Source organism: Heteronotia binoei, chromosome 1 (genome assembly GCF_032191835.1).
Source record: "Heteronotia binoei isolate CCM8104 ecotype False Entrance Well chromosome 1, APGP_CSIRO_Hbin_v1, whole genome shotgun sequence".
NCBI lineage: Eukaryota > Metazoa > Chordata > Lepidosauria > Squamata > Gekkonidae > Heteronotia > Heteronotia binoei.
In genome coordinates, this window is record NC_083223.1 from 156,231,776 (window position 1) to 156,259,701 (window position 27,926).

Here is a 27,926-nt window from a genome sequence, read left to right on the forward strand (position 1 = left end):
ACATGTTGATGCACTTCTCTTTTTCACCATTCATCCCCCCACCCAGTTGATGCAAAGTTTCATTGGGGAAATTCTTTTCACCTAAACCTGGATAAGGGAAGAGGGAAACTCTACTGTCTTTACTCCTGGGATTCAAAAGTTTCTTGAAATTTGATGAAAGATTACAGCAAATCTCCAGGAAAAGAGAGAGAAAAAAATATCTAATTTGATGGAGCTAGAAGTATCTGTTCCCCTTGCTTTTTCTCTGCATGCAGTAATATCTCATGTGTTTTATGGATGTTGAACACCTGTCTTGCATTTGAAGTAACTGCACCCAGTGCAGTAGAAGACTGCTGGGTGTGTGAGATGAAGGTATCTTCTTTTAATTAATTATGCATAAAATGTATGAATCAGAACAAGTTAAGAGCATTCAGAAATCCTAACAATCACCTTATATGATAGGTCAGTGTTGTTAATGCATATGATAGGCTGTGTCTCAGAGAGAGCAGTTTAAAGCCACCTAAGAGAGTTCAAGATTTTGCACTTCTTCATTTCATAACTTGCATTCTTAGCCAACTGAAAAATAACAGTTCAGTTTTGCACTTTTAAAAATTCACCTACCATATCCATGATTAATAAATAAGGCAATTTACTGCATGAGTGCATAATTCTGATATTATATTCTTTTAAAGATTATATATTTGGGGCATATAAAAGGCTGCAGAGGTACAGGTTTACATGTACTTTCTGTAGTAATGCTCTACTTCTAATTTAGCAAACATATTGCATAATTTGAGAGATTATATTTGACTCCCACCCACCGCCATTTACACTGACAGGTAACTTAAATGTTATTTACAGACATTGCATAAGAGTACGTACCACTGTAGCTTGCCATTAAAATCCTTTGGTTAATTGATTACACATACCGTAATTCATGTGTAAATGTATGCAAATTACACATATAATGTAAACTTCACTTTTGACGTAGTTGTACACAATTCAACATTACTCTCTAAACATTAATTTTGCCTCATAGTGGTAATGATACCTTAATGAACACTGTCAACACCAGACAAGGAACATAAAGGGTCTAATACTGATCTTTCTTATTGTTTGCTAAACCCTACATGACATTTATATGCTAAAGGGAGTGCCTTGCATACTATTTCATTTCCTGGCATCTGGCCAAGCTTTGAGGCATAGGACTGATTCACAGATGACACCAACATTGATTTCCTCGGAGCAGTAAACAGCAGATATGATCCTCTGACTCCCTCCACAATGAGCATTAGACTGACCCTGGGACTAGCAAGGATCCTAACTCCTGCAAATAGGAAAAAAAAACTTTGCAGAAATAAATTTTCCCACTATCCCTTGCCAGCCCCCAGTCTCCGGCCTGAACAAAATGGCATGCAGCATTCCAAGAGAAGGAGTCTGTCTGTTTCCCTGTTCTGCCTACAGTCATCCATTATGCATGGCATTTTGTTCAGGAGGGTCCTCACCACCTCCAGCAGAGTCTTGTCGAGGCACACAGAGAACTGCTGATGAAGGCAAGGAAGATCCACTCTCGATTAATATCTTCAATTTGTGAGAGCTGGAATCCAATCCATAATGTTCAATCCCCACCGCATGCAAGAGATTGATCCCATGCCCCACCGCATGCAAGAGATTGATGCTGGGGCAATGTGCGTACTGCACCATGGTGGCCAAGCAATTAGAGGTACTTTCCAGTCTTTCAGCATACATGAGTTTGATTCTCTTGAAAAATCACCATAGCATATACAACATAACTCTGATTATTGTGCAGAAAAAATTAAATGGGACTTCAGTTATGTTATATGTTTCTCAAGCTAGAAACTTGGACTCTTTAGGCTACCTGACATATAATGGTGTGTACCATCAAAACTTCCCATACTTATTCACTAAAAGAGTTAATTAAGGCTGAATATACACCATTTCTCCTAAAAAAACAAGGACAAAATATGGTAAGTCTGTGGGCATATGCACTTCCACTCTCCTACATTTGCATGTGGCTTCTGAAGGTTTCCTGGTCTATATTTTTGGAGAAGGTAAGGAGATGGATCAGGGCCAATTAAACTGAAGCTCAGTCTAGACAGGACTGAAGTATTGTTGGTAGATGACAAATGACACTTGAGAACAAAACCTTCCCTGCAGATGGTCACATTCCCCATGAAGGAGGTTCATAGTTCAGGTTGCTGCTAGATCCTGACCTGTGGTTAGAGGCTCAGAACTCCTTCATGCCACATAGCTCTTTTTTGACACACTGGCTATGCTATTCAAAAAGTATGCAAAAAGTTGCCACTGTGATCCATGCACTGATCACTTCCAGCAAATATTTCAGTAACATGTTCTACACAGGGCTGCCTTTGAAAATGATCCAGAAACATCAACTGGTCTAAAATGCAATGGCCAGGTTACTGGATACAAGGGTTGTATGATCCCTGTGCTGAAAGACTTCCACTGGCTGTCCATCTATTTCTAGATGCACTGACTCTAACTTTAAGGTGTTCAAAGGGCTCTTTAGCTTGGAGAAACGTCGACTGCGGGGTGACATGATAGAGGTTTACAAGATAATGCATGGGATGGAGAAAGTAGAGAAAGAAGTCCTTTTCTCTCTTTCTCACAATACAAGAACTCATGGGCATTCAATGAAATTGCTGAGCTGTCAGGTTAAAACGGATAAAAGGAAGTACTTCTTCACCCAAAGGGTGATTAACGTGGAATTCACTGCCACAGGAGGTGGTGGCGGCTACAAGCATAGCCAGCTTCAAGAGGGGGTTAGATAAAAATATGGAGCAGAGGTCCATCAGTGGCTATTAGCCACAGTGTGTATATATGTGTGTGTGTGTATATATATATATATAATTTTGGGGGGGCCACTGTGTGACACAGAGTATTGGACTGGATGAGCCACTGGCCTGATCCAACATAGCTTCTCTTATGTTATGTTCTTAATGGTTTTGGGCCATTTACTGTCCAACTCACCCAAGAGCTTTCTCACAAGCCCTGCTCTCTGTGTCCTCTCCTGTACTGGTGGCAGCATGCCTAGGGAAGGCTCTACTCCTTAAAGCTTATCTGGTGCCTCTCCTACTCTATCGTAGGCACCAGACCAAAACATTTATTTTACCAAGGCTTTTAACTAAGGGTTTTGGTCTTTTAAATTTGTTTTCACAGCGTACTTCTATTCTATGAGGATAATTTTAGGCCGCTCAACATTTTGTGCTGTTTTTATGCTTTGGTTAGATTTTGTTTATAACTGGAATTTTAATGGCTGGTTTTTTTGTGAATTATAATTATTTTTATGCTGGATTGTGATGTTTTACTTAGTGAGTTATCTCAAGCAGTTCTCTGGAGAAACAGAATATACATTTTCTAAATAAATAACAGTTTGCCTCTATCTGAACCATAAACTATTTTTTTCATGCCTGCATAAACCAAAATTAACCTAAAGTTTAATCAATTAAAAAAAAAATCCTGTTTGCAGGCAAGAAAAAACCCCATAGTTTATGGTTCAGGTAGAGTGGAAAACTATGCAGAATGTTGGAAACCTCCTTCTTTAAGTTTTTTAAAATTTCCATATATTTTCTCATACATTTTAATTTTTTCACATATATAAAAAGTTTAACATACAGTTATCATAAACTTAACTACTACGGAAAATACAGGTTTAAAATACTAGTAAAAACTCCATTCTATAAATGAATGGTTTAATAAAATTAGGGTACTGCTTTACTGATAAGATTAACATATTATCAGAGACTCTAAAAGCAGCAGCTTAAAACAATATATACTTAATAAACTCTGGATACTGTTTATTATGTTCTGGAATGAGAAAATAACTGAAAAAAATTACCCGTTTTGCTTTTGATTAGTTGTAAGTTATTCTGCTTGTTGTCTATGAATTATTCTTTCCCCCGATTTGTTTGGATACATATGCAACTTTTGCCCCCTTTTCTCTGAATGCATGTGATTATAAGCAACAATAAAAATATTTAAAAATAAAGGTATGGCCTGAAAAATTTCTAATTTGCAACAAACCACAGAAGGTTTAATCCTAGTTTGGAATCCTTGGTTTCTATGTAAGAAACAAACCATAGTTTCTGGTTTGGACAATAAACCATAGTTTGTTGTGGATGTCAAAGTATTCAGTTTTCAAGGTGTGCACAAGCAACAGAGGGAGAGGGAGTTTGCAAAGCCAATTACTTCCAAGATTTGTTTTTGTAAATGACAAGCCATGATAAATCATGATTTAAACCAGAAGTGTCAAACATGCAACCTGGGGGCCAAATCAGGCCCCCAGAGGGCTCCTATCAGCCCCCCAAGCAACTGGATGTTATCTGCTTCCTTCTGCATAACAGCTTGCTTTGCCAGGCTCTCTCCATCGCACAACAGTGCTACTGAGCTAAGTCTCCCTTCTATTGGCTGAGGCTCCTCCCCCTCCTGGTCTTTCCTGGGGAAGGAAGGAAAGACCCAGAACTTCCTTTGCCCAGTTTCCTGGATCCCATGGGAGAAATACAAAGAAAATATCTTTAAGACTGAGTGCTAATGTTTTAAGTATGTTTTAAGGTTTTTAAAAAACCTTTTGTGTTTGTCTGCGTCCTTTATAAAGTTTATATCTCTGCTACTTAATATAAATAGGTACACACATGACCCGGCCCAACCCAACCCAACATGGCTCGGCCCGATAAGCTCCCATTTATGTCAGATTCATCCCTCATAACAAATGAGTTTGACACCCCTGATTTAAACCATGATTTATATTCTTAAAATTGCCAGAAAGTATCCTTGCTGCTGCTCTCTCGCCAATTCATATCTTTGTACATATTTTCAGTACTAACAAAACACTAATTTCTTTTCTTTGCCATATCTGTATGGGATGGTAGGATCAGAATCTCAAGAGAAGCATCCATATTGGCTATTCTCTTATGTAGATGTTTATCTACAATTCTTTGACACCAAGGGGTGGCTTTAAAACCAACTTATGGTCTTTTCCATGTATTTGTCCACTAATCTACAGTGCTTTGCAATAAAGAGAAAAGTACACCAACATCAGACAAATAAGCAAATTTTTGAGCCAGCACTGAACCTACAAAATATTGCAATAACCACTATGTCATGGATACGAAGTTACCTGATGGCCATATTGTGTGATGCTGTTCCTAGAGCTCTTCTACCCAGAATGCACAGGGCAAAGGAAAGAGTTACTAAAGGAGAGTCTTCATCACAATCTATAGGCTGTAAAATATTTAAGGCTTTTATAGTTAGTTTTTTACGTTATTTACTTCATGTATAGCCAGCCTTTCTCATTGAGAATCAAGGTGCATTAACAATATTTTTAAAGATTCAATCAGACAGCACAAGATATCAAATAATGCAATAAACAGAATTACAGAAATCATTCTTCAAAGCAATCTCTCTGACATCGCAACAGGTAATTGTATTATGGTACAAACTGCATGGAACTCACAGCTTTTGACCAGTGTTTTTGAATTCCGTAACATATCTGTCTAAGGCTTATGGGATACTTCTTCAATCAAATGTTTTCTAAAATCAGCATGGTGTTTATTTTCTGAATATATCATTTTGACCAGAATTATGTTCTCTTTCCTAATTCAATTTCAGTTTGTTGTTTGTACATTGTTATATTTCCTTTGTTCAAATTCTGGCTGGAAAAGATCCATAGTTGCCAAGTAATACCAGTAACTAATTCCCTCTTTCTCCCCCCAGAATATTTCCCCTTTGAAGTGTAACAGTCACAGTTAGGGATGCCAACCTTCAGTCTGGAGCTCTCCCAGAATTAAAACTGATTTCCAGATAGGGTTGCCAAGTCCAATTCAAGAAATATCTGGGGACTTTGGGGGTGGAGCCAGGAGACTTTGGGGGTGGAGCCAGGAGACATTAGGGGTGGAGCCAAGATCAAGGCTGTGACAAGCATCATTGAACTCCAAAGGGAGTTCTGGCCATCACATTTAAAGGGACAGCACACCTATTCAATTCCTTCCTTCCATAGGAAATAATGAATAGGGGCATCTTCTTTTGGGGCTCATAGAATTGGACCCCCTGGTCCAATCTTTATTAAACTTGGGGGGTATTTTGGGGAGAGGCACTAGATGCTATACTGAAATTTTGGCGCCTCTACCTCAAAAAACAGCCTCCCACCCCCCACCCCACATCTCCAGGAATTCCCTTCACCCAGCTGGCAACCCCCTCCCCCCAAGAGGGAATATTCTCCTCCGAGCCCTTCTCCCCCCCCCCCGCCCAACCGTAGAAATCTTCGTCGTGTCCTGCAGGCCAGCCAGTGAGGGCATGCAGGCAGTTCCCTAGAACTACGAAGAATTCCCAAAGTCCAGATTCCCGGAGGGGGGGGCTTAGGTCCGGCCGAGGAGGACTTTTGTTCTCCACCTGAAGCAAACCCCCCCTCCCCGCGCATTTCTAGGCATTTTCCACCTTGGCTGGAGCTGACCTCCCCAGCCCCCTGCCACCCTTTACCGAGGCTCTCCAAACGGGCGGGTGCACCGCGCCTTCCCTCTTCAGTGCAACAAGAGCCTTCCAGCTGCAGGGCCAGCCCGGCTGCGTGCTGCCTTCCCAGCCAGACTCTGCTCTGCTCCAGGCGCCTTGGCTCTCTCCGGTCCCCGCCCCCCCCTCGGCCTGGCTGAGCAGCGAAGGCTGCAGGGAGGCCGCCGCTTGGTCCCTGCGACGCCTCACCGACGCTCCTCCAGCCACCGAAGGCGAGGGCAAGGCAGGAGGCAGGGCCCCAGGGAAGCGCTGCGGCTCGCCTCTAACAGCAGCGGCGGGCAGCCAGCTGGGAGTGAGGTGCGCCTGGCACCGCCGCCGCCTCTGGATCCGCTGGCTGGGCTGCCCTCAAGGGTGGGAAGAGAAGGGGCGAGAAGCTGCTGGGTGGGAAGGGCCGCCATTCCCCCCCGCTTTCCAGATTTTTGTCCAGCGGGGGGAGGAGGTTCCAAACCGGGGGTCACCAGGCAAAGCGGGGGATTTGGGATGCCTATTTCCAGACTAGAGATCAGCTCCCTCAGAGAAAATGGCTTTGGAGGGTGGACTCTGTGGCATCATGCCCTGCTGAAGTCCTGGCCCTTCCAGGCCCTACCCCCAAATCTCCAGGAACTTCCCAATTTGGAGTTGTAATCCTAGACACAATTCTGCCTCACGTTTTGCAGTCAGGCTATTATATTGATAAATTCCTTGTTGATGTTCATTGAGAAATTAGTAACAAAACAGGGGACATGGAAAGCAAAGGATATATGCTTCAACCTGATAAACGTTTTTGGTTTAATTTAGAACCAATAGTTTCAGTGCTACTCTGCTCACCTGCTAGTAACAGGAATTCAGGTAAGGGAACAAATGCCCTCCCACCTATATAATTAGCAACAATTAAGTACGTACTTCTACTCTTTTCCCGGCACAAAATTGAATCCAGTCCAGGTAAACACTGCAGAAGCTTGCTCTGGTTATTCCTTGAAGGCAGGGCACATAGTCATCATCAATGTTAATATTGAACATTGCAAGGTCACGTTCTATATAATGCCATTTGGAGAAAGGCTTCAATGTCTTTTGGAATGATTCATCTCTTATCCAGTATAGGATTTTGGGTGAACTTGCAGTAAAGTATATAATGCTCTGTTGATACAAATTTAAACAAAAAAACAAGATTTTGCTTGTTTTAATAATATTGGCTCCCAACTTTACATAACTTTTCAGATGAAGTGATATAGTTGATTGAATCATCATAGGAACGAGCGCACCTTACCATTAGGTTAATGACCAATATTCCTTCCCTTGGTTATTAGACAGTAATTATCAGTATCATGGTCAGTTTATGATGAATGAATGGTATCTTATTATGTCAGGAGCCATGTTATAATATTATTGGTTTGGCCACTGTGAAAGGCCAATTTTGAGCCAAAACGCATTTGGTCAGGTCAATATTTGTTACTCGTGGAAGTCATTCCAGATTGTCAGTGATAACTGAGGCTATTGTAACGGCCAATACCTGTTTGTATTTTTATATATTTGTTAATTTTACAGACAGTATTATTTAGCCTGTATGTTTATCTTTTCTTAACCTTCAGGTACTTAATAACATAATCATGTCAGGAGTTCTCATAGGTTGGTGCCATTCTTTGCCATCTCCAATCCTTCATAATGCTAGGAATTTTCTTGTCCATAAACATCCATCAGCTCTGGGAACAGATGATGTTAAGATTGCATTTTCAACAAGAATGAAAAGCAAAATGGCAAAATAAAGAGGAATGAAGGACATAATGGAATCAGCATTGCTAACTCTATTTAAAATTCTTGGAATCCTCCTTCACAGTGTCATATTTAAAACATTTTATCTGCAAAGGGGGCCATATCTATTGTAAAGAGACAGCTAGATACAAAACAAAGACAGGTCTTAATTTTTCAGTGTGTAGAAGGTGATAAGCATAATGCTTTTTAAGAAGAACAACACAGATACAATGGATTTCAAAACATGCCACATTCAAAGATAGCAGACTTTGGCCTTCCTTTCAAAGAGGAATGAATTGAAAAGTGAATATTACAGTACTGGGGGAATAAATAACCTCCCACAACCAGGCAGAAAATTATTTCAAATATATGCAGAAAAGCTACAGGAGATGACCCACTTTATTAAAGGCGAGTAAAAAGTCCTTTTATGTGGAGAAATAATTCTTTTTTTCTCTTAGCTGTCAACTTCATGGCAAATAGAAAAAAAGGAATAAACTCAAAAAGCCAAAAGCTGCGTATTGTTAAAAAGATCAATGCAAATTCCTCAAGCACATGACCAGATAAAATTAAAATTGTGAAGAAAAATATTTTTTCACAATATTTTGATAAGTTTACATAGCAGCATACGCTGCTCAAAATATCTCAAGTTCTTTAACTGCTTGATCATCTCCTCCCTTGTTTTACTCTATTTCAGCATCTTTAGAATATGCTATATATGAACATAAGAACATAAGAGAAGCCATGTTGGATCAGGCCAATGGCCCATCCAGTCCAACACTCTGTGTCACACAGTGGCAAAATAATACACACACACACACAAACACTGTGGCTAACAGCCACAGATGGACCTTTGCTCCATATTTTTATCTAACCCCCTCTTGAAGCTGCCTATGCTTGTAGCAGCCACCACCTCCTGTGGCAGTGAATTCCACATGTTAATCACCCTTTGGGTGAAGAAGTACTTCCTTCTATCTGTTTTAACCCGACTGCTCAGCACGTTCATTGAATGTCCACGAGTTCTTGTATTGTGAGAAAGGGAGAAAAGTACTTCTTTCTCTACTTACTCCATCCCATGCATAATCTTGTAAACCTCTGTCATATCACCCTGCAGTCAATGTTTCTCCAAGCTAAAGAGCCCCAAGCGTTTTAACCTTTCTTCATAGGGAAAGTGTTCCAAACCTTTAATCATTCTAGTTGCCCTTTTCTGGACTTTTTCCAATGCTATAATATTCAAGAAAAAGTCCAGAAAAGGGCAACTAGAATGATTAAAGGTCTGGAATACACAGTATTCCAAATGAGACTGCTCCAGCGATTTATACAGGGCCATTATGATACCGGCTGATTTGTTTTCAATTCCCTTCCTAATTATTCCCAGCATGGCATTGGCTTTTTTTATTGCAATCACACACTGTCTTGACATTTTCAGTGAGTTATCTACCACAACCTCAAGATCTCTCTCTTGGTCAGTCTCTGCCAGTTCACACCCCATCAACTTGTATTTGTACCTGGGATGTTTGGCTCCAATGTGCATTACTTTGCACTTGGCCAAATTGAACGTCATCTGCCACGTTGACGCCCACTCACCCAGCCTCAATAGATCCCTTTGGAGTTCCTCACAATCCTCTTTGGTTCTCACCACCCTGAACAATTTAGTGTCATCTGCAAACTTGGCCACTTCACTGCTTACTCCCGACTCCAAATCATTAATGAACAAGTTAAAGAGCATGGGACCCAGTACTGAGCCCTGCGGCACCCCACTGCTTACCATCCTCCACTGTGAAGACTGCCCATCTATACTCACTCTCTGCTTCCTTTTAATTAGCCAGTTTTTGATCCACAAGAGGATCTGTCCTTTTACTCCATGACTCTCGAGCTTACTAAGGAGGTTTTGATGAGGAGCTTTATCAAAAGCTTTCTGGAAGTCAAGGTAAACAACATCTATTGGGTCTCCTTTGTCCACGTTTGCTCACCCCCTCAAAGAACTGCAACAGGTTAGTGAAGCAAGAACTTCCCTTACAGAATCCATGCTGAGTCTTCCTCAATAACTCGTGTTCATCAATGTGCCTACTCATTATGTCCTTGCTAATGGTTTCTACCAACTTTCCTGGTATTGAAGTCAGACTGACTGGCCTGTAATTTCCTGGATCTCCTCTGGAACCCTTTTTAAAGATGGGGGTGACATTTGCTACCTTCCAGTCCTCAGGAACGGAGGCAGATTTCAATGAAAGATTACATATTTTTGTCAGAAGATCCACAAGTTCAACTTTAAGTTCTTTCAGAACTCTTGAATGTATGTCAACCAGACCTGGTGACTTATTAGTTTTTAATTTGTCTATCAGTTGTAGGACCTCCTCTCTTGTCACCTCAATCTGACTCATGTCTTTCAACACGCCTTCCAAAATAAGTGGTTCTAGAGCAGGCATACACTTCTCATCTTCCACAGTGAAGACAGAGGCAAAAAATGCATTCAACTTCTCAGCCATTTCCCTATCCTCCTTCAGTAATCCTTTTACCCCTTGGTCATTCAAGGGCCCCACTGCCTCCCTGGGTGGTTTCCTTCTTCTAATATATTTGAAGAAATTTTTATTGTTGGTCTTTATGTTTTTTGCAATATGCTCCTCATAGTCCCTTTTTGCCTGCCTGATCACAGTCTTGCATTTGATTTGCCACAGCCTGTGTTCCCTTTTATTAATCTCACTCGGACTAGCTTTCCACCGCTTAAAGGAGTCCTTACATTTTACAGCTTTCATTACTTTGTTTGTTAACCATGCAGGCCTTTTCTTATACCTGTTTGTGCCTTTCCTAACTTGTGGTATATATTTTATCTGAGCTTCTAGGATTGTAGTTTTAAATAGCCTCCAAGCTTCCCCCAAGGGTTTTGACTGTATTTACCTTTCCTTTCAGTTTCCCCTTCACATGCCTCCTCATCTCAGAGAATTTACCCCTTCTAAAGTTAAACATGGTTGTGCTGGTCTTTTGGGGCAGCTCTCTATTTATACAAATGGTGAAATCAATAACGTTATGGTCACTGCTCCCAAGCAGTGCAATCACTTTTACATTCAAGGGCCCCACTGCCTCCCTGGCTGGTTTCCTTCTTCCAATATATTTGAAGAACTTTTTATTGTTGGTCTTTATGTTTTTTGCAATATGCTCCTCATAGTCCCTTTTTGCCTGCCTGATCACAGTCTTGCGTTTGATTTGCCACAGCCTGTGTTCCCTTTTATTAATCTCACTCGAACTAGCTTTCCACCGCTTAAAGGAGTCCTTACATTTTACAGCTTTCATTACTTTGTTTGTTAACCATGCAGGCCTTTTCTTATACTTGTTTGTGCCTTTCCTAACTTGTGGTATATATTTTATCTGAGCTTCTAGGATTGTAGTTTTAAATAGCCTCCAAGCTTCCCCAAGGGTTTTGACTGTATTTACCTTTCCTTTCAGTTTCCTCTTCACATGCCTCCTCATCTCAGAGAATTTACCCCTTTTAAAGTTAAACATGGTTGTGCTGGTCTTTTGGGGCAGCTCCCTATTTATACAAATGGTGAAATCAATAACGTTATGGTCACTGCTCCCAAGCAGTGCAATCACTTTTACATCTCTTACCAATTCTTGGCAGGACCAAATCCAGGATCGCCCCACCCCTGGCAGGTTCTGTGACCACCTGCTCCATAGCACAGTCATTGAGAGCATCTAAAAACTCAATCTCTTCCTCTCAACCTGAACACATATTGACCCAATCATCTGCAGGTAGTTAAAATCACCTATTATGACACAGTTTTTACGTTTAGCTGCTATCTTTAATCCTTCCATCAAATTATAACCGTCCTCTATCTTTTGATTTGATGGGCGATAACAAACTCCCATAGTTAAATTTCCTTTTGGGCCCTCTGTTTTGACCCAAACCATTTCTAGAAGGGAATCTAATTCTTTGACCTCAGTCTTACTGGACTGTATACCCTCTCTGACATACAGAGCCATCCCACCTCCAACCCTTCCCTCCTTATCCTTCCAATATAACTTATATCCAGGAATCACCATGTCCCACTGATTCTCCTCATTCCACCAAGTTTCTGAAATTCCCACAATGTCTATGTTTTCTCCCAACACTAAACATTTCAACTCACGAATTTTACTTCGAACACTTCTAGCTTTTGTATACAAACATCTATAATTTCCCAGGCAAGCTAGACCCACAACCTTCCTCCTGCTGCCTCGAGACTTTGGCAGACACTCCATACTGTTTGTCACCATCTCAGTGGAGAACTCTGATCCATTACCAGGTAGAAAAGTAACAGCTAACCCTTCATCTCTTTGAGATGAGTCCTTCTGAACCAGAGCCATTTCATCTCCTGTCGGCTTTCCCCCAAGATTTAGTTTAAAAACTGCTCTGCAACCTTTTTGATTTTAAGCGCCAGCAGCCTGGTTCCATCTGGGGACAAGTGCAGACTGTCTCTTTTGTACAGCTCCCGCTTGTTCCAGAAAGCATCCCAGTGCCTAACAAACTTAAACCCTTCCTCCCTACACCATCGTCTCATCCACACATTGAGACTTCTAATTTGTGCCTATCTCTCCAACCCTGCACATGGAACAGGTAGCACTTCTGAGAAGGCTACCTTAAGGTCCTGGCCTTAAGTCGTCTGCCTAGCAGAAATTTTTCCTCCAGGACTTCATGACTGCATTTCCCCACATCGTTGGTGCCAAAGTGCACCATGACCACTGGCTCCTCCCCAGCACTGTCTATCAGCCTATCTACTACACGCGTAATGTCCGCTACCTTCGCGCCAGGCAGGCAAGTCACCATACAGTCAGTACGCGGTTTTGCCACCCAGCTGTCTACTTGCCTAAGGATTGAATCACCAATTACCAAGACCACCCCCTCTCTCCCTGCCCAGGAATCGTTCCTGAGCGCAAAAGGATACCCGCTCACCAACTGAAGAAGAGGTCCCATCTGAGGGCGCATTCCCCTTATCCTCAGCACAGTGCCGTGTTCCCTCTTGACCCTCATGCTCCCTGGCAACAACGGGGCTGCCACGTTCAGAGTGGGGCTCATCTAATACGTCCCCAAGAGTCTTCTCTGAGTGCGTAACTGACTGTCTCTGCTTCTCCAGGTCAGTCACCTCAGCCTCAAGGGTACGAACTCATTCCCTGAGGACCAGGAGCTCCTTGCATCGAGCTCACACACAAGTCTTCTGTCCTAGGGGCAGATAGTCATACATGTGACACTAAGTGCAAAACACTGGAAAGTTCCCACCCGCCTGCTGGCATTCTACCTTCATGATAGCTTTTTAAAAATATAGAGTTCCCTTTTAAATCCTGTTTGTTTATGTGGCTCTCCTTCTGGAGTGTCAACTTACCTTATTGGGAGCACAAGGAATCTGGGTTCCTGGTCCTTACAGAGCCCCCAGGCCAAGAGCCACAGGCCAAGAGCCCTTTAGCTCTCGCAGCTTAATAATGCAAAGAGGGTGGGGAATACAGCCACTCCTAATCAATCAGCAACAATCACCTTCAATCACCTTCAGCCCACTCAAACCAAACAGACCACAGCAACCACAAACTCGAATTTTCAGCAGTCACACAAACTCAGAAATTCTCAGCAACTTCCCCAGCTGCTTAGAAAGCCAAACCTCACCCTTATATCACTTATTCTCTGCTCTCTCTCAGAGCTTCTCTGCTCTCTCTCTGAGCTCTCTGAAATGTGCTCAGCCTCTGGCAAGGTGCAGCTTAATAATGCAAAAATGAACACACCCATGAACATATATTTATTAGAACACAATATAAAAAAGAAATGAGATCATATTGATCTTTGATCCTTAACTCTGGTATATTCTTGTTAATCATAATTTCACATCAGTATAGCTAATTGCAATTCTATGTATCTTTTGTCATGTAAGGAAACACTCTGCTTAAAAACAATGACATTTAAATTATCTGAATGATGCTTTGAAAGGCTTAAGCTAGATTCTATTCATTGCTGTTCTGCTCTGTGCTAGATTGAAACTAAAAATAGCTTATCACCACATGCTCATTTACATTTATGTGGACCAAAAGGGATGGACCCAAGAGCCCTCTTCAACAAGGGAAAGTACTGCTCACACAAGGGTTTTAAAAAATTGATTCCCTCTTCTCACCAGAGCCCCCAATGTCACATCCCACACTGTTCAACAGGATCTGCAGTGAGAAAGAGAAAGATCTGTTTCCATAAGAAGAGTGCTTGTAAAACTGTCCCTAACCCATTATGTTAGGTATTTCCATATGCTTGGCTTTCAAGAACAATGGTTTCATTAGAATCTAAGCTAGGATCAGTTAAGATATGCATGCTTATGACAATGTGTTGAGTTATAGGCCTAATCTCTTTGTAGGAAGCAGGTGCAGTTCAGGAATATAGGTGTCTGGGTGTGTAGACAATTCAACTGATTTCCATCTTTTAAAAACCCTGTATATTCTGTGCTTTTCACAAGTTTAGGATAACACAAATCAAACCAAACAACGAGCAAAGAAATATATATATGCTGAGTTGCTTGGTGTAAGAACCGCCATCCATAAGACTACCTAAACTGGCAGAACCAGCGCCATAACAGCTCTATCGCTGCCAGATATACTCATATATATTTAGTCTAATGAAAATCATGTATTTTAATTTAACTGACTGGTTTTTATGTTTAATTTTAATTGTTAAATTTAAAGTTTTATTATGTATGTTAATGTGTAAGTTGTTGTTAGCCGCCCTGAGCCGCCTAGGCGGGGAGGGCGGGATAGAAATAAAAGTTGTTATTATTATTATTATTATTATTATTATTATTATTATTATTATTATTATTATTATTATTATTATTATTATTTTTAAAAAATAATTATTATAGATCTAGAAACCAATAAAAACTGTAAAAGCCCTCTGGAATTGAAAGCAAAACAAAATCAAAACAGAATTTTAAAACAGTGACCAAAGGAGTGGATTGCTTTGCCTTCTTTGGAAGATTAATCCAATGGTAACATGCAGTCACTGAAAAGTACGTGCCCATGTACAGGATATATGAATTTTGGGGGAAGGGGGCACGACCAACATCATCTGCTTCCTGACCTAAGATGACACACAGGGGAAGGTAGTTCTTTGGTCCCAGGTAGGGATGCCAGTGGGGGACTTTGTGAGGTGTTCTGGAGGGAAAGGGGATGTCCCCAATGCAATCACATCACACAGAAGTGACATCGTCATGTTGGGAACCGGCACGCCACATACCTGAGCTCCAAACAAAGAATTTGCCACTTGGAGTTCAGGCACCACCCCCGCCCTCACTTCTTGTGGACAGCATTTAAAGGGACACTTTAAATGCTATTTGTAAGAAGTGGGGTCTGAACTCTAAGTGGTGAATTTGCTGCTGAAGTTCAGGTGCACACCCCTATTTTCTTGCAGATAACATTTAAAGGGACCCATTAAATGCTGTTTGGAAGAAGCAGGGGCCATGCACGCCTGAATTCCAAGTGGAGAATTTGCCACTGGTATTCAGGTGTGTGCCCCCCCTTGCTTCTTGCAGACAGCATTTATAGGGACCCTTTAAATCAGGGGTGTTGAACTCATTTGTTATGAGGGCCAGATCTGATATAATAATAATAATAATAATAATAATAATAATAATAATAATAATAATAATAATAATAATAATAATAATAATAATAATAATAATAATAGTAATAATAGATTTTATTTGTATCCCGCCCTCCCCGCCAAGGCAGCTCAGGGCGGCTAACAACATTCCATACATTAACATAAATACGTAAAACTTTAAATTTAACAGTTAAAAAATTAAACATAAAAACCAGTTAATTAAGTTTAAATACATAATTTAAGTTACATTAAATGTATCTGGCAGCAATAAAACTGTTCTGGCGCTGGTTCTGCCAGTTTAGATAGTTCCATGGTAATATTATAGATGGCGGTTCTTTTATTCCTAGCAACTCAGCAGTTGATATCAGCATAGGCTTGTCTGAAAAGGGCGGTCTTGCAGGCCCTGCGGAACTGGTCAAGGTTCCGCAGGGCCCGCACTTCCTCCGGAAGCTGGTTCCACAGTGCAGGAGCCGTGCAAATGAGACCTTGACTGATTTCACACTCACCTTACGCCGCTCTCACATTTGTCTTCTCAGCACGGCTTCCTTCTGATTTCACATTATCTGCCCCGGGGCTGCAGCAAGCATCGGTGTTTTTGTGCAGCAAGCAGAAACCACTAAAAACCAGTTTCTGTTTGCTGCGTGAAAATGCCAACGCTTGCTGCAACTCCGGGGCAGATAGTGTGAAATCGGTCCTTGTCTGGCCGGGCCATGTGTGCTATAAAATGTAATGCCAGGTTGTAGAGATATAAACTTTATAAAGAAAACAGACAAACACAATTGAAGATTTTTTAAAAAATATTGAAATAAAACATGCTTAAAACAGTAGCACGTGTTGGTCTTGAAGGTGTTTTCTTTGAATCTCTCCCATGGGATCCAGGGAACTGGGCAAAGGAAGCTCTGGCTCTTTCCTTCGTTCCCCAGGGGACCAAGAGGGGGAGGAGCCTCAGCCAATAGAAAGAAGAGAGACTTGCCTCAGTAGCTCTGCTGTGCAACTGAGAAAGCGTGGCAAAGCAAGCTCTCCTTTCCTGCTTCCTCTCCAAGGGAGGAGCCTCAGCCAGTGGAGAAAACAGAGAACTCCTGTGTGATTCAGCAAGCCTGGCAAAGCAAGCTGTGGTGCAGAAGGATGCAAAAGAGAGGGAGAAGGAAGCAGAAAGCATCTTGAGGGCCTGATAGCCTAAAAGCAAACTTGAGGGCCTGATAGGAGCCTTCTGGTTTGGTGTAGGGAGAGCCAGTTTGGTGTAGTGGTTAAGTGTGTGGACTCTTTCTGGGAGAATCGGGTTTGATTCCCCACTCCTCCACTTGCACCTGCTAGCATGGCCTTGGGTCAGCCATAGCTCTGGCAGATATTGTCCTTGAAAAGGGCAGCTGCTGTGAGAGCCCTCTCCAGCCCCACCCACCTCACAGGGTGTCTGTTGTGGGGGAAGAAGGTAAAGGAGATTGTGAACCGCTCTGAGACTCTTCAGAGTGGAGGGCGGGATATAAATCCAATATCTTCATCTTCTTCTTCTTCTTCTAATTCAGCCCTCGAGCTGCATGTTTGACACCCCTGCTTTAAATGCTATTTGGAAGAAGTGGAGGCTGCATGCTTCTGAATTCACTGCTTGGAGTTCAGCATATAGCCAGTGGCCTCCGTCTCCCTCTCTCCTGCTAGATTTAAAAGGCCCTCCAGTTGGTCAGTGGGCCACCTGCTCCTGCCAGTCAACTGGAGGGTCCTTAATCTTGCAGGAGGAGAGGGAGAAGGGTGGCTGCTGGTGGTTGCTCTTGGGGAAGTGGGGCATGGGGTGGGGCTTACCCTGCTGGCCAACTCGCTGATGGCGGGTAGTAGCCCTTGATATCAGGGGATCCCTTGCCCGCACCTGGCATCCTTAGTCCCAGGTCAAGGAAAGTAAGACCCAGCACAGTATTTCAGAATCTATGTATATGCACCACATCTATATCCAGACTGGTTTCAAGGGCAGCGATCAAAAAAAGTACATTACAGTAAAGCATGGATCAGCGCAGCCAGTTCAGCAGAGTCAAGAAGGGAGATTAATTTACAAATGAAACATATAATGAAGTGCAAAATAATGGAAAGGAGACACTGCTTTTTTTCCATCCATTTTTAGATATGGTTGAATTACTGAGAGAATTGTGCAATAGATTCAGACCGTGTGTTATTTCCTACATGCAATGGCTGGCTTGTAGAATCCTGAAGCCAACTCCTTTTGTCTCAAAATATGTAGGATGTTATCACTATTATAATGTAGACTGGGTCCCATTCTAGCTTAAATTTTCCATTTAGTAAATCCCACATCCACTTGACATAATAATTTCTCCACAAATATTGTTTGACTATACAATTCAGGAAGATGTCCATTGCTTATTCTTGATGGTCTGTATCTCCTGCCAATAAAAATAGTTAATACATTTCCTCCACAGCCAAATGAAAAGATACACTAGTGCTTCTTTTAAGATGATGCCCAAATATTAGTATGCTATGGCTTAATCTGTAATTGTTGTGCTAAATCTACCTAATCCTTGCAAATGACTGATCATGTACCAGCAGCAAGTAGACAGCATTCTGTTTTTCAGTGTCTGATCACCCGACCTTTTATGCCTTTATGTGCCTTTTGTTTGCTGTGCTTCCTGCTCACTGCCTCTTGACCAATTCCTTTTGTGATTGGTGGACATGCAGATGTTGATGAGGCAAGGTTAGTGACAAAGCATGACTGTTAATGATGTGCAATATGATTCATGTGTGGTAAGGAATTCTTTTCAGATTGTCTACTTTTCTTTCAGCTATGCTCTTTTGCATATGTTAGACATGATTCTGAGAGAAGTAATGTGTCATCACATTATTGGCCTATTATAGGGAGGAGAGGACAGACCCATTAATGCCTACAGAATTTTGTTTATCATAGGCATTCCATCCTTTCATATCCAGTATGTCAGCTTTCAGCATTTGACTTGTGTGATGCAAATGCACTATCCTAAATGTCTGTGCCAATGCTGCTTTTTTAGTGTTTCGTGAAGTGAGTACGCCAGTACTGTCAGTAATAATGGAACCCCTTGACAATGGCCAATGCACCAAATCCTTTTTACCCTTGTACAATATACTGAACTGTTAAATTATAGCCCCCTCCCCAAGAAATGGCAGGTAAAGTTTTATTACCTTTATGTAATATCTGATGAGTATTCTCCGCAGGTCAAACACTTGTAGCATTGTTGCAGCATTGTTATCAATGATGCGATAACCTTCCAGAATATAATGGGTTCGTGTTATTTCCCAGGTCAGCCATCTCAGATTGAAAGATGCATTGCAGGATAGCAAGTGAGGCAAATGCCCTGGTTTACAGCAGCAACAGCCTTCATTATCCTCATCTCCTTCTGTGATAGCTTCCACCTCTCTTTGCTGGCAGTATGTCCCTTGGGGGATTAAAGCACAGCACAATGACAGTTACAGAAGAGCTCAATGCAAAGTAGCTGTTCAAAGACAACAGCCTGCTCACTGTCGTATGCTTAATAAATGGCTATTGAAAAAAGGACAGTTACAACAATGAATAAAATCTGCCAATTAATCTATGCTCTACAGAAAATGATGATGCAGTCTATTTATTGCACTTTATGAAGTGAAATATGCCTAATTCTATGCTTTAGGCATATTGGCATAAATTATATAAAACATAATTACATCCAAATGCTCTTACTTTAAACACAGAAAGATAGGAAACACAGTTTAGAAACATCCAAGTGGGCAGCCGTGTTGGTCTGAAGCAGTAGAACATAGCAGGATTCAATTAGCACCTTTAAGACCAACCAATTTTTAAGAGAGCTCACAAAAGCTTATGTTCTGAATAAAAATTGGTTGGTCTTAAAGGTGCTCCTTGATTCCTGCTTTGTTCTACAGTTTAGAAACATAAGTCAGGGACCTTGCCTTTTGATTACCTAAAGTATAAAACCAACGTGTTTCTTTGTGTGGTTATTTATCTGTTATATTTGCGAGCCAATCTGGTGTAGTGGCTAAGTGCATAGACTCTACTCTGGAGAATCAGGTTTGATTCCTCACTCCTCCACTTGCAGCTGCTGGAATGAGAAGAGTTGGATTTATACCCTGCCCTTCATCCAGAGTCTCAGAGTGGCTTACAATCTCCTTTCCCTTCTTCTCCCCACAACAGACATCCTTCTGTGGGGTAGTCAGGCCTGAGATAACTCTGGGAGAACTGCCCTTAAGAGAACTGTGATGGACCCAAGGTCACCTAGCAGCTGCATGTGGAGGAGTGGGGAATCAAATCTAGTTCTCCAGATTATATTCTGCTCCTCTTAACCACTATACCAAACTGACAAATGGATATGCACAGACACCAATACAAGCATGTACTGCTTGTACAATTCTTGGAGAACAAGTGAGGTGCTAGAAGGTTGGAGGTGGACAAATTTTGTCCCCGTCTTCAAGAAGGGGAAAAAGGAGGATCCGGGTAACTACCGACTTTTAAGATCGACCTTTATACCTAGAAAAGTTTTAGAAAAAAATCATCAAAAAGTCCTGGAACATTTAGAAAGGATGGCTGTGATTACTAAGAGCCAGCATAGGTTTATCAAGAACAAGTCATAGACTAACCTGATCTCTTTTTCTGAGAAAGTGACTACCTTGCTGGATCAGGGGAATGCCATAGACATTGATTTCAGTAAGGCTTTTGATAAGGTTCCACATACTATCCTTGTTGACAAGTTGGTGAAATGTGGTTTGGATCCTGTTACCGTTAGATGGATCTGTAACTGGTTAACAGATTGCACCCAAAGAGTGCTTGTGAATGGTTCCTTGTCCTCTTGGAGAGGAGTGACAAGTGGAGTGCCTCAAGGATCCGTCCTGAGACCCTTTTGTTCAACATCTTTATAAATGATTTGAATGAAAGAATAGAGGGAATGCTTATTAAATTTGCAGATGATACTAAATTGGGAGGCATGGCAAATAAAACAGAAGAAAGAAACAGGGTACAGGATGACAGCTGGAAAACTGGGCTTTAAAATGAATTTTAATAGGGATAAATGTAAAGTTCTTCATTCAGGCAAAAAAAAACAATGCATGGTTATAGGATGGGGGAGACTTGTCTTGGCAGTAGTATGTGTGAAAAGGATCTAGGGGTCTTAGTGGATCATACGCTGAACATGAGTCAACAGTGTGATGCGGTGGCTAAAAAGGCAAATGCAATTTTGGGCTATATCAACAGAAGTATAGTGTCCATATCACGTGAAGTGATGGTATTGCTTTATTCTGCTCTGGTAAGACCTCACCTGGAGTATTGTATTCAGTTTTGGCCACCACATTTTAAGAAGGATATAGACAAGCTGGAATGTGTCCAGAGGAGGGCAATGAAGATGGTGAGGGGTCTGGAGACCAAGTCCTATGAAGAAAGGTTGAAGGAGCTGGGCATGTTTAGCCTGGAGAGGAGGCAGCTAAGAGGTGATATGATCACCATCTTCAAGTATCTGAAGGGCTGTCATCTAGAGGATGGTGTGGAATTGTTTTCTGTGGCCCCAGCAGGTAGGACCAGAACCAATGGGTTGAAATTATATCAAAAGAGTTTCTGGCTAAACATTAGGAAGAACTTCCTGACCATTAGAGCAGTTCCTCAGTGGATTAGGCTTTCTCAGGAGGTGGTGGGCTCTCGTTCCTTGGAGGTTTTTAAACAGAGGCTAGATGACCATCTGACAGCAATGAAGATCCTGTGAATTTAGGGGGAAGTATTTGTGAGTTTCCTGCATTGTGCAGGGGGTTGGACTAGATGACCCTAGAGGTCCCTTCCAACTCTATGATTCTGTGATTCTATGTGGATCTGAACTAACCAAGGTTGGCCAATTTTCTTTCATGTGTGTTTAACCCTATTGCGGTTATGGAAGGTTGGTGTGTTTTGAATTGTGACTACTGCGATCATTATATTTACTGGATCAACTCAGTAGAAATGTCTAAAAGGTAATAGTGTTAGGCTGAAGTATAGTTACATGATACTTAGATGGTCACAGATATGCTAGTCCCCTAAAGAGTGACATTTCAACCTGCTCCTTTTTCTGCAATGTGCATGGGTGCAAAAGATAACATGACTTGTATTTTCTTCAGGCTTGTCATTTCTCACCCTTAAATCACAAATATCTCCCTGCCAAAATGTCCCCTTTTATACTCTTATTAAAGATTCAGAAGCAACAACCTCCTAGGCATCTAATCACCCTATCTCTTCTAAATATACCAGCTTCAGGTGTTTCCTTATGTTCAGTTTTTGAGCAAGATCAGCAACGGTAATCCAGAACATTAAAATTCAGTAGAAGAGTTGTTTGTGAGTTGCTAACTAGAGCTACAGATTTTTTCTCTCTCCCCAGAAAGAGGATGAGATCTGTTGCAACAAGATACAGTATGTCACAGAAGTGAGTACACCCCCTCACATTTTATAAATATTTAAGTATATCTTTTCATGTGACAACACTGAAGAAATGACGCTTGGCTACAATGTAAAGTAGTGAGTCTGCAGCTTGTATAGCAGTGTAAATGTGCTGTCCTCTCAGAATTACGCAACACACAGCCATTAATGTCAACGAAAGTGAGTACATCCCTAAGTGATAGTGTCCAAATGGGGCCCAAGCAGCCGTTTCCCCCCCTGGTGTCATGTGACTCGTTAGTGGTACAAGGTATCAGGTGTGAAGGGGGAGCAGGTTATCGCTCTCACTCCCTCATACTGGTCACTGGAAGTTCCACATGGCACCTCATGGCAATGAACCCTCTGAGGATCTGAAAAAACGAATTGTTGCTCTACATAAAGATGGCCTAGGCTATAAGAAGATTGCCAAGACCCTGCAACTGAGCTGCAGCAGGGTGGCCAAGACCATACAGTAGTTTAACAGGACAGGTTCCACTCAGAACAGGCCTCGCCATGGTCAACCAAAGAAGTTGAGTGCCCGTGCTCAGCGTCGTATCCAGAGGTTGGCTTTGGGAAATAGTGCTGCCAGCATTGCTACAGAGGTTGAAGGGGTGTGGGGTCAGCCTGTTGGTGCTCAGACCATATGCTGCACGCTGCATCAAATTGATCTGCAGGGCTATCGTCCCAGAAGGAAGCCTCTTCTAAAGATGATGCACAAGAAAGCCCGCAAACGGTTTGCTGCAGACAAACAGACTAAGGACATGGATTTCTGGAACCATGTCCTGTGGTCTGATGAGACCAAGATAAACTTATTTGGTTCAGATGGCACCAAGTGTGTGTGGCGGCAACCAGGTGAGGAGTACAAAGACAAATGTGTCTTGCCTACAGTCAAGCATGGAGGTGGGAATGTCATGGTCTGGGGCTGCATGAGTGCTGCCGGCACTGGGGAGTTACAGTTCACTGAGAGAACCATGAATGCCAACATGTACTGTGACATACTGAAGCACAGCATGATCCCCTCCCTTCGGAGACTGGACAGCTGGGCAGTATTCCAACATAACAACCCCAAACATACCTCCAAAATGACCGCTGCCTTGCTAAAGAAGCTGAGGGTAAAGGTGATGGACTGGCCAAGCATGTCTCCAGACCTAAACCCTATTGAGCACCTGTGGGGCATCCTGAAACGGAAGGTGGAGGTGCTCAAGGTCTCTAACATCCACCAGCTACGTGATGTCGTCATGGAGGAGTGGAAGTGGACTCCAGTGGCAACCTGTGAAGCTCTGGTGAACTCTATGCCCAAGAGGGTTAAGGCAGTGCTGGAAAATAATGGTGACCACACAAAATATTGACACTTTGGGTCCCATTTGGACATTATCACTTAGGGGGGTACTCACTTTTGTTGCCCGCACTTTAGACATTAATGGCTGTGTGTTGCGTAATTCTGAGGGGACAGCACATTTACACTGTTATACAAGCTGTAGACTCACTACTTTACATTGAAGCCAAGTGTCCTTTCCTCAGTGTTGTCACATGAAAAGATATACTTAAATATTTACAAAATGTGAGGGGGTGTACTCACTTCTGTAACATACTGTGTACCCCTTCCTGGAAAAAAAAGGTTATTGCTACGAATTTTGACATTCTGTTATTTGGCTTATTTATTTTTGCAGTCCAAAAACAGAAAGTTGTAATGCATCTTGTAAGAGTTTTTTTCTTCTTTCAAACATTCTAAGATACAAAGTGTGGTAATTGTGAGAAAAGAAGCTGTCTATTGGACAACTAAATGATTCTTTCAATTCTTTGAGGAAATTCATAGTATTAACCCAGTTCACATCCTTCTCTCCAAAATAGTTTTACAAGCATGTGTCTATGTTCACATTCTGCCTAAGATCCCCTCCCAACCCTGACGCTCATATGTGCATACTCCCTGAGCCTGGAAAAGTTCCCATTGCCTTTAGATCAGAATATGAGTTATACCCTGTACCAGATCCTCCCATTGGTGCCTCATAGAGCTGTTGTCTACAGGAGGCCCATGTTATTTACTGGTCTGTTCTCTGCAAATAACTCAAACTAACAAACTATGGCACCATAAACAAACATATCCTAAAATGAACTTTGAAAAGTTTTACAGGAGTCTGTTGTTGCTACAAGCAATTAACACTGTTACATTGGAGGGGGGGGCGGGAAAAAGACTAGGGCAGGGACGGCCAATGTAAGGACGGCTTAATGTAAGAGTAACATAGAATAAATGTCAGATGTTTGAGAGCCACAAGGAAGGAGGTCAGGAAGGCAAATAGATGGGAGGAGAGGAAGGGAGGGAGAGGTGGAAAGAAAGCAACTTTAACTTTAAAAGCATTCTCCAAGTTGCCAGCTCGCTTAGATTGGAGAAGTGATTTAAAGAGACAAGCTAGCCAACAGGGCAGTGGGAGCTTTAAGAGCCACACGATATGTGTGAAAGAGCCACATGTGGCTCCCGAGCCAGAGTTTGACCACCCCTGGACTAGAGGGTCTCATTCAGATCTTTGCCCTGCTTCCCATGTATATGGTTAACACAGTAGATTCTCACATTCCTGGATCATCTTTCACTCTTCTGAGTTACATTAAGTGCTCAGAGAGGCTTCTGAAATCAGTCTTCATCTTGAATAGTAATTCCTACCCCACAACATTTGTTTAGGTTTCCTACACCAGTTTAGTGTAGCGGTTAAGTGCGCACTCTTATCTGGGAGAACCAGGTTTGGTGTGTTCTCGATGCAAGGAGCTCCTGGTCCTCAGGTAATGAGTTTGTACGCTTGAGGCTGAGGTGACTGACCTGGAGAAGCAGAGACACTCGGGGAAGACTCTTGAGGACGTATTAGATGAGCCCCACTCTGAACGTGGCAGCCCCATTGTTGCCCGGGAGCATGAGGGTCGAGAGGAAACACGGCACCGTGCTGAGGATAAGGGGAATGCGCCCTCAGATGGGACCTCTTCTTCAGTTGGTGAGCGGGAATCCTTTCATGCCAAGGAACCATCCCTGGGCAGGGAAAGAGTGGAGGGTCTTGGTAGTTGGTGATTCAATCCTTAGGCAAGTAGACAGCTGGGTGGCAAAACTGCGTACTGACCGTATGGTGACTTGCCTGCCTGGTGCGAAGGTAGCGGACATTACGCGTGTAGTAGATAGGTTGATAGACAGTGCTGAGGAGGAGCCAGTGGTCGTGGTGTATATTGGCACCAATGATGGGAAATGCAGTCGTGAGGTCCTGGAGGAAAAATTTAGGCTGCTAGGCAGAAGACTTAAGGCCAGGACCTCCAAGGTAGCCTTCTCAGAAGTGCTACCTGTTCCATGTGCAGGGCTAGAGAGACAGGCACAAATTAGAAGTCTCAATGTGTGGATGAGACGATGGTGTAAGGAGGAAGGGTTTAAGTTTGTTAGGCACTGGGATGCTTTCTGGAACAAGTGGGAGCTGTACAAAAAAGACGGTCTCCACTTGTTCCCAGATGGAACCAGGCTGCTGGCGCTTAAAATCAAAAAGGTTGCAGAGCAGTTTTTAAGCTAAATCTTGGGGGAAAGCCGACAGGAGATGAAATGTCTCTGGTTCAGGAGGACTCATCTCAAAGAGATGAAGGGTTAGCTGTTACTTTTCTACTGGGTAATGGATCAGAGTTGTCCACTGAGATGGTGACAAACGGTATGGAGTGTCTGCCAAAGTCTCGAGGTGGCAGGAGGAAAGTTGCGGGCCTAACTTACCTGGGAAATTATAGATGTTTGTATACAAATGCTAGAAGTGTTCAAAGTAAAATTGGTGAGTTGGAATGTTTAGTGTTGGGGAAAGTCCAGAAAAGGGCAACTAGAATGATTAAAGGGTTGGAACACTTTCCCTATGAAGAAAGGTTGAAATGCTTGGGGCTCTTTAGCTTGGAGAAACGTCGACTGCGGGGTGAAATGATAGAGGTTTACAAGACTATGCATGGGATGGAGAAAGTAGAGAAAGAAGTACTTTTCTCTCTTTCTCACAAAACAAGAACTCATGGGCATTCAATGAAATTGCTGAGCAGTTGGGATAAAACGGATAAAAGGAAGTACTTCTTCACCCAAAGGGTGATTAACGTGTGGAATTCACTGCCACAGGAGGTGGTGGCGACTACAAGCATAGCCAGCTTCAAGAGGGGGTTAGATAAAAATATGGAGCAGAGGTTCATTAGCCACAGTGTGTTTGTGTGTGTGTGTGTGTGTGTGTATGTGTATATATATATATATATATGTTCTCCTTCACTTGCAGCTGCTGGAATGGCCTTGGGTTAGCCATAGCTCTCATAGAAGTTGTCCTTGAAAGAGGAGAGCTCTCTCAGCCCCACCCACTTCACAGGATATCTGTTGTGGGGGAACAAGATAAAGGAGATTGTAAGCCGCTCTGAGACTCTCATTCAGAGAAAAGTGTGGGGTATAAATCTGCAGTCTTCTTCTTCTTCTAATATATTTCTTCTCTTGGAATAATGAAACCTTTGTTTGTTCCCTTGCATTTTCTGACTCTTCCTTACACCCTGTTTCTAGAGTAGATTAAATAATACAAGTGTGTTTACATAACTAAAAAAACTACAGGTTTGGATCCAACTAAGCACTTCCGCAGATGGAAAGATTTCAATCTGTGGAATGGAAATCTCCCCACTGTCCCCCAGGAGCTGTACTGAGGGCACTGGGATTGTAGTGGGAAAGGACAGGAAAGAAAGTTGTGCTCTGAAGAGGCATCACTGTGTGATGAACCAGCAAAATCAGAGGGGAAAACCATAGGCAGCGGCCTTCCCCAATCTGCCATGCAATTTCATCCAAGTCAATGTGGGACTCCCTTCCCTGAATTTTCTTACTGATTTCCAAGGAGAGAATGAATACTGTATTAGTGACATCATATACAAAACTAGAAAAGACTTTTAGCGATTAATGGTATTAATGAATAATAAAAACTAACTAGAAAGAAAAGGAAAGTACTCTAAGAATACCTATCCAGGCATCATTTTTCTCAAACATGTCTGAGGGCCAGTTTGCACAACCACTGGGTCTGTAGTTGCCTGTTTTCTTCCCTCTGGGCACAACTGCAACTGGCACATGGTAAGGTTACGTGGAAGCTAATCATCAGCTTACATCAAGTCTCATCTGCATTTCTAGGCTAGAAATAGAAAGTTCTGAACCAACCTTTATTTTAGTTTTTCCCCATCCTTCGCAACAACAAAAAGTGCTCTGTCTTCCTGTATGTAAACTATGTGCCACCAAGTTGCTTCCAACTTACACTGACCCTATGCAGGGGCAGCCCTAGACTGTCTGGCACCCTAGGCAAGGCTAACTTCTGACGCCCCCCCACTGATAACATCACCTAATCATTGGGGGGGCACTCAATCTGGCACCCCCAGAGGGCCAGCACTCTAGGCAATTGCCTAGTTTACCTAGTGGCAGGGTTGACCCGGACCCTATGAATTAATGTCCTTGAAAACATCCTATCATTGACATCTTTTCTCAGGTCTTCCTACCACTCCACCCCTTTTAAACTAAAAAAAAAGACAGACCACCTTCCCATATTAACAGATCTAGGAGACATGAAATTCTTAGGGTTGTTGAGCTGAAGGTCACTGAAGGTGGTGGTGGGGGGGGGGGGGAGAATTAATGAAGGATCAGAATTGGCATACCCAAGCTCTAAAGAGCTTAAAGTTAGTTAGCAGGTAAAA

The 27,926-nt window shown here is 42.3% G+C and overlaps 1 protein-coding gene across 1 annotated transcript in view; it reads right to left on the reverse strand.

Moving 5' to 3' along the window:
* The window catches only part of PCNX2 (pecanex 2), a 293,389-nt gene that overhangs the window by 39,900 nt on the left and 225,563 nt on the right, over positions 1-27,926 (reverse strand). Inside the window, exons 26-28 of the mRNA XM_060242977.1 lie at positions 18,998-19,251; positions 7,402-7,635; positions 5,135-5,238 (exon numbers count right to left, since the gene is read on the reverse strand). Coding sequence (XP_060098960.1) covers positions 5,135-5,238; positions 7,402-7,635; positions 18,998-19,251 — 592 coding nt within the window. The remainder of the gene's footprint in view (positions 1-5,134; positions 5,239-7,401; positions 7,636-18,997; positions 19,252-27,926) is intronic.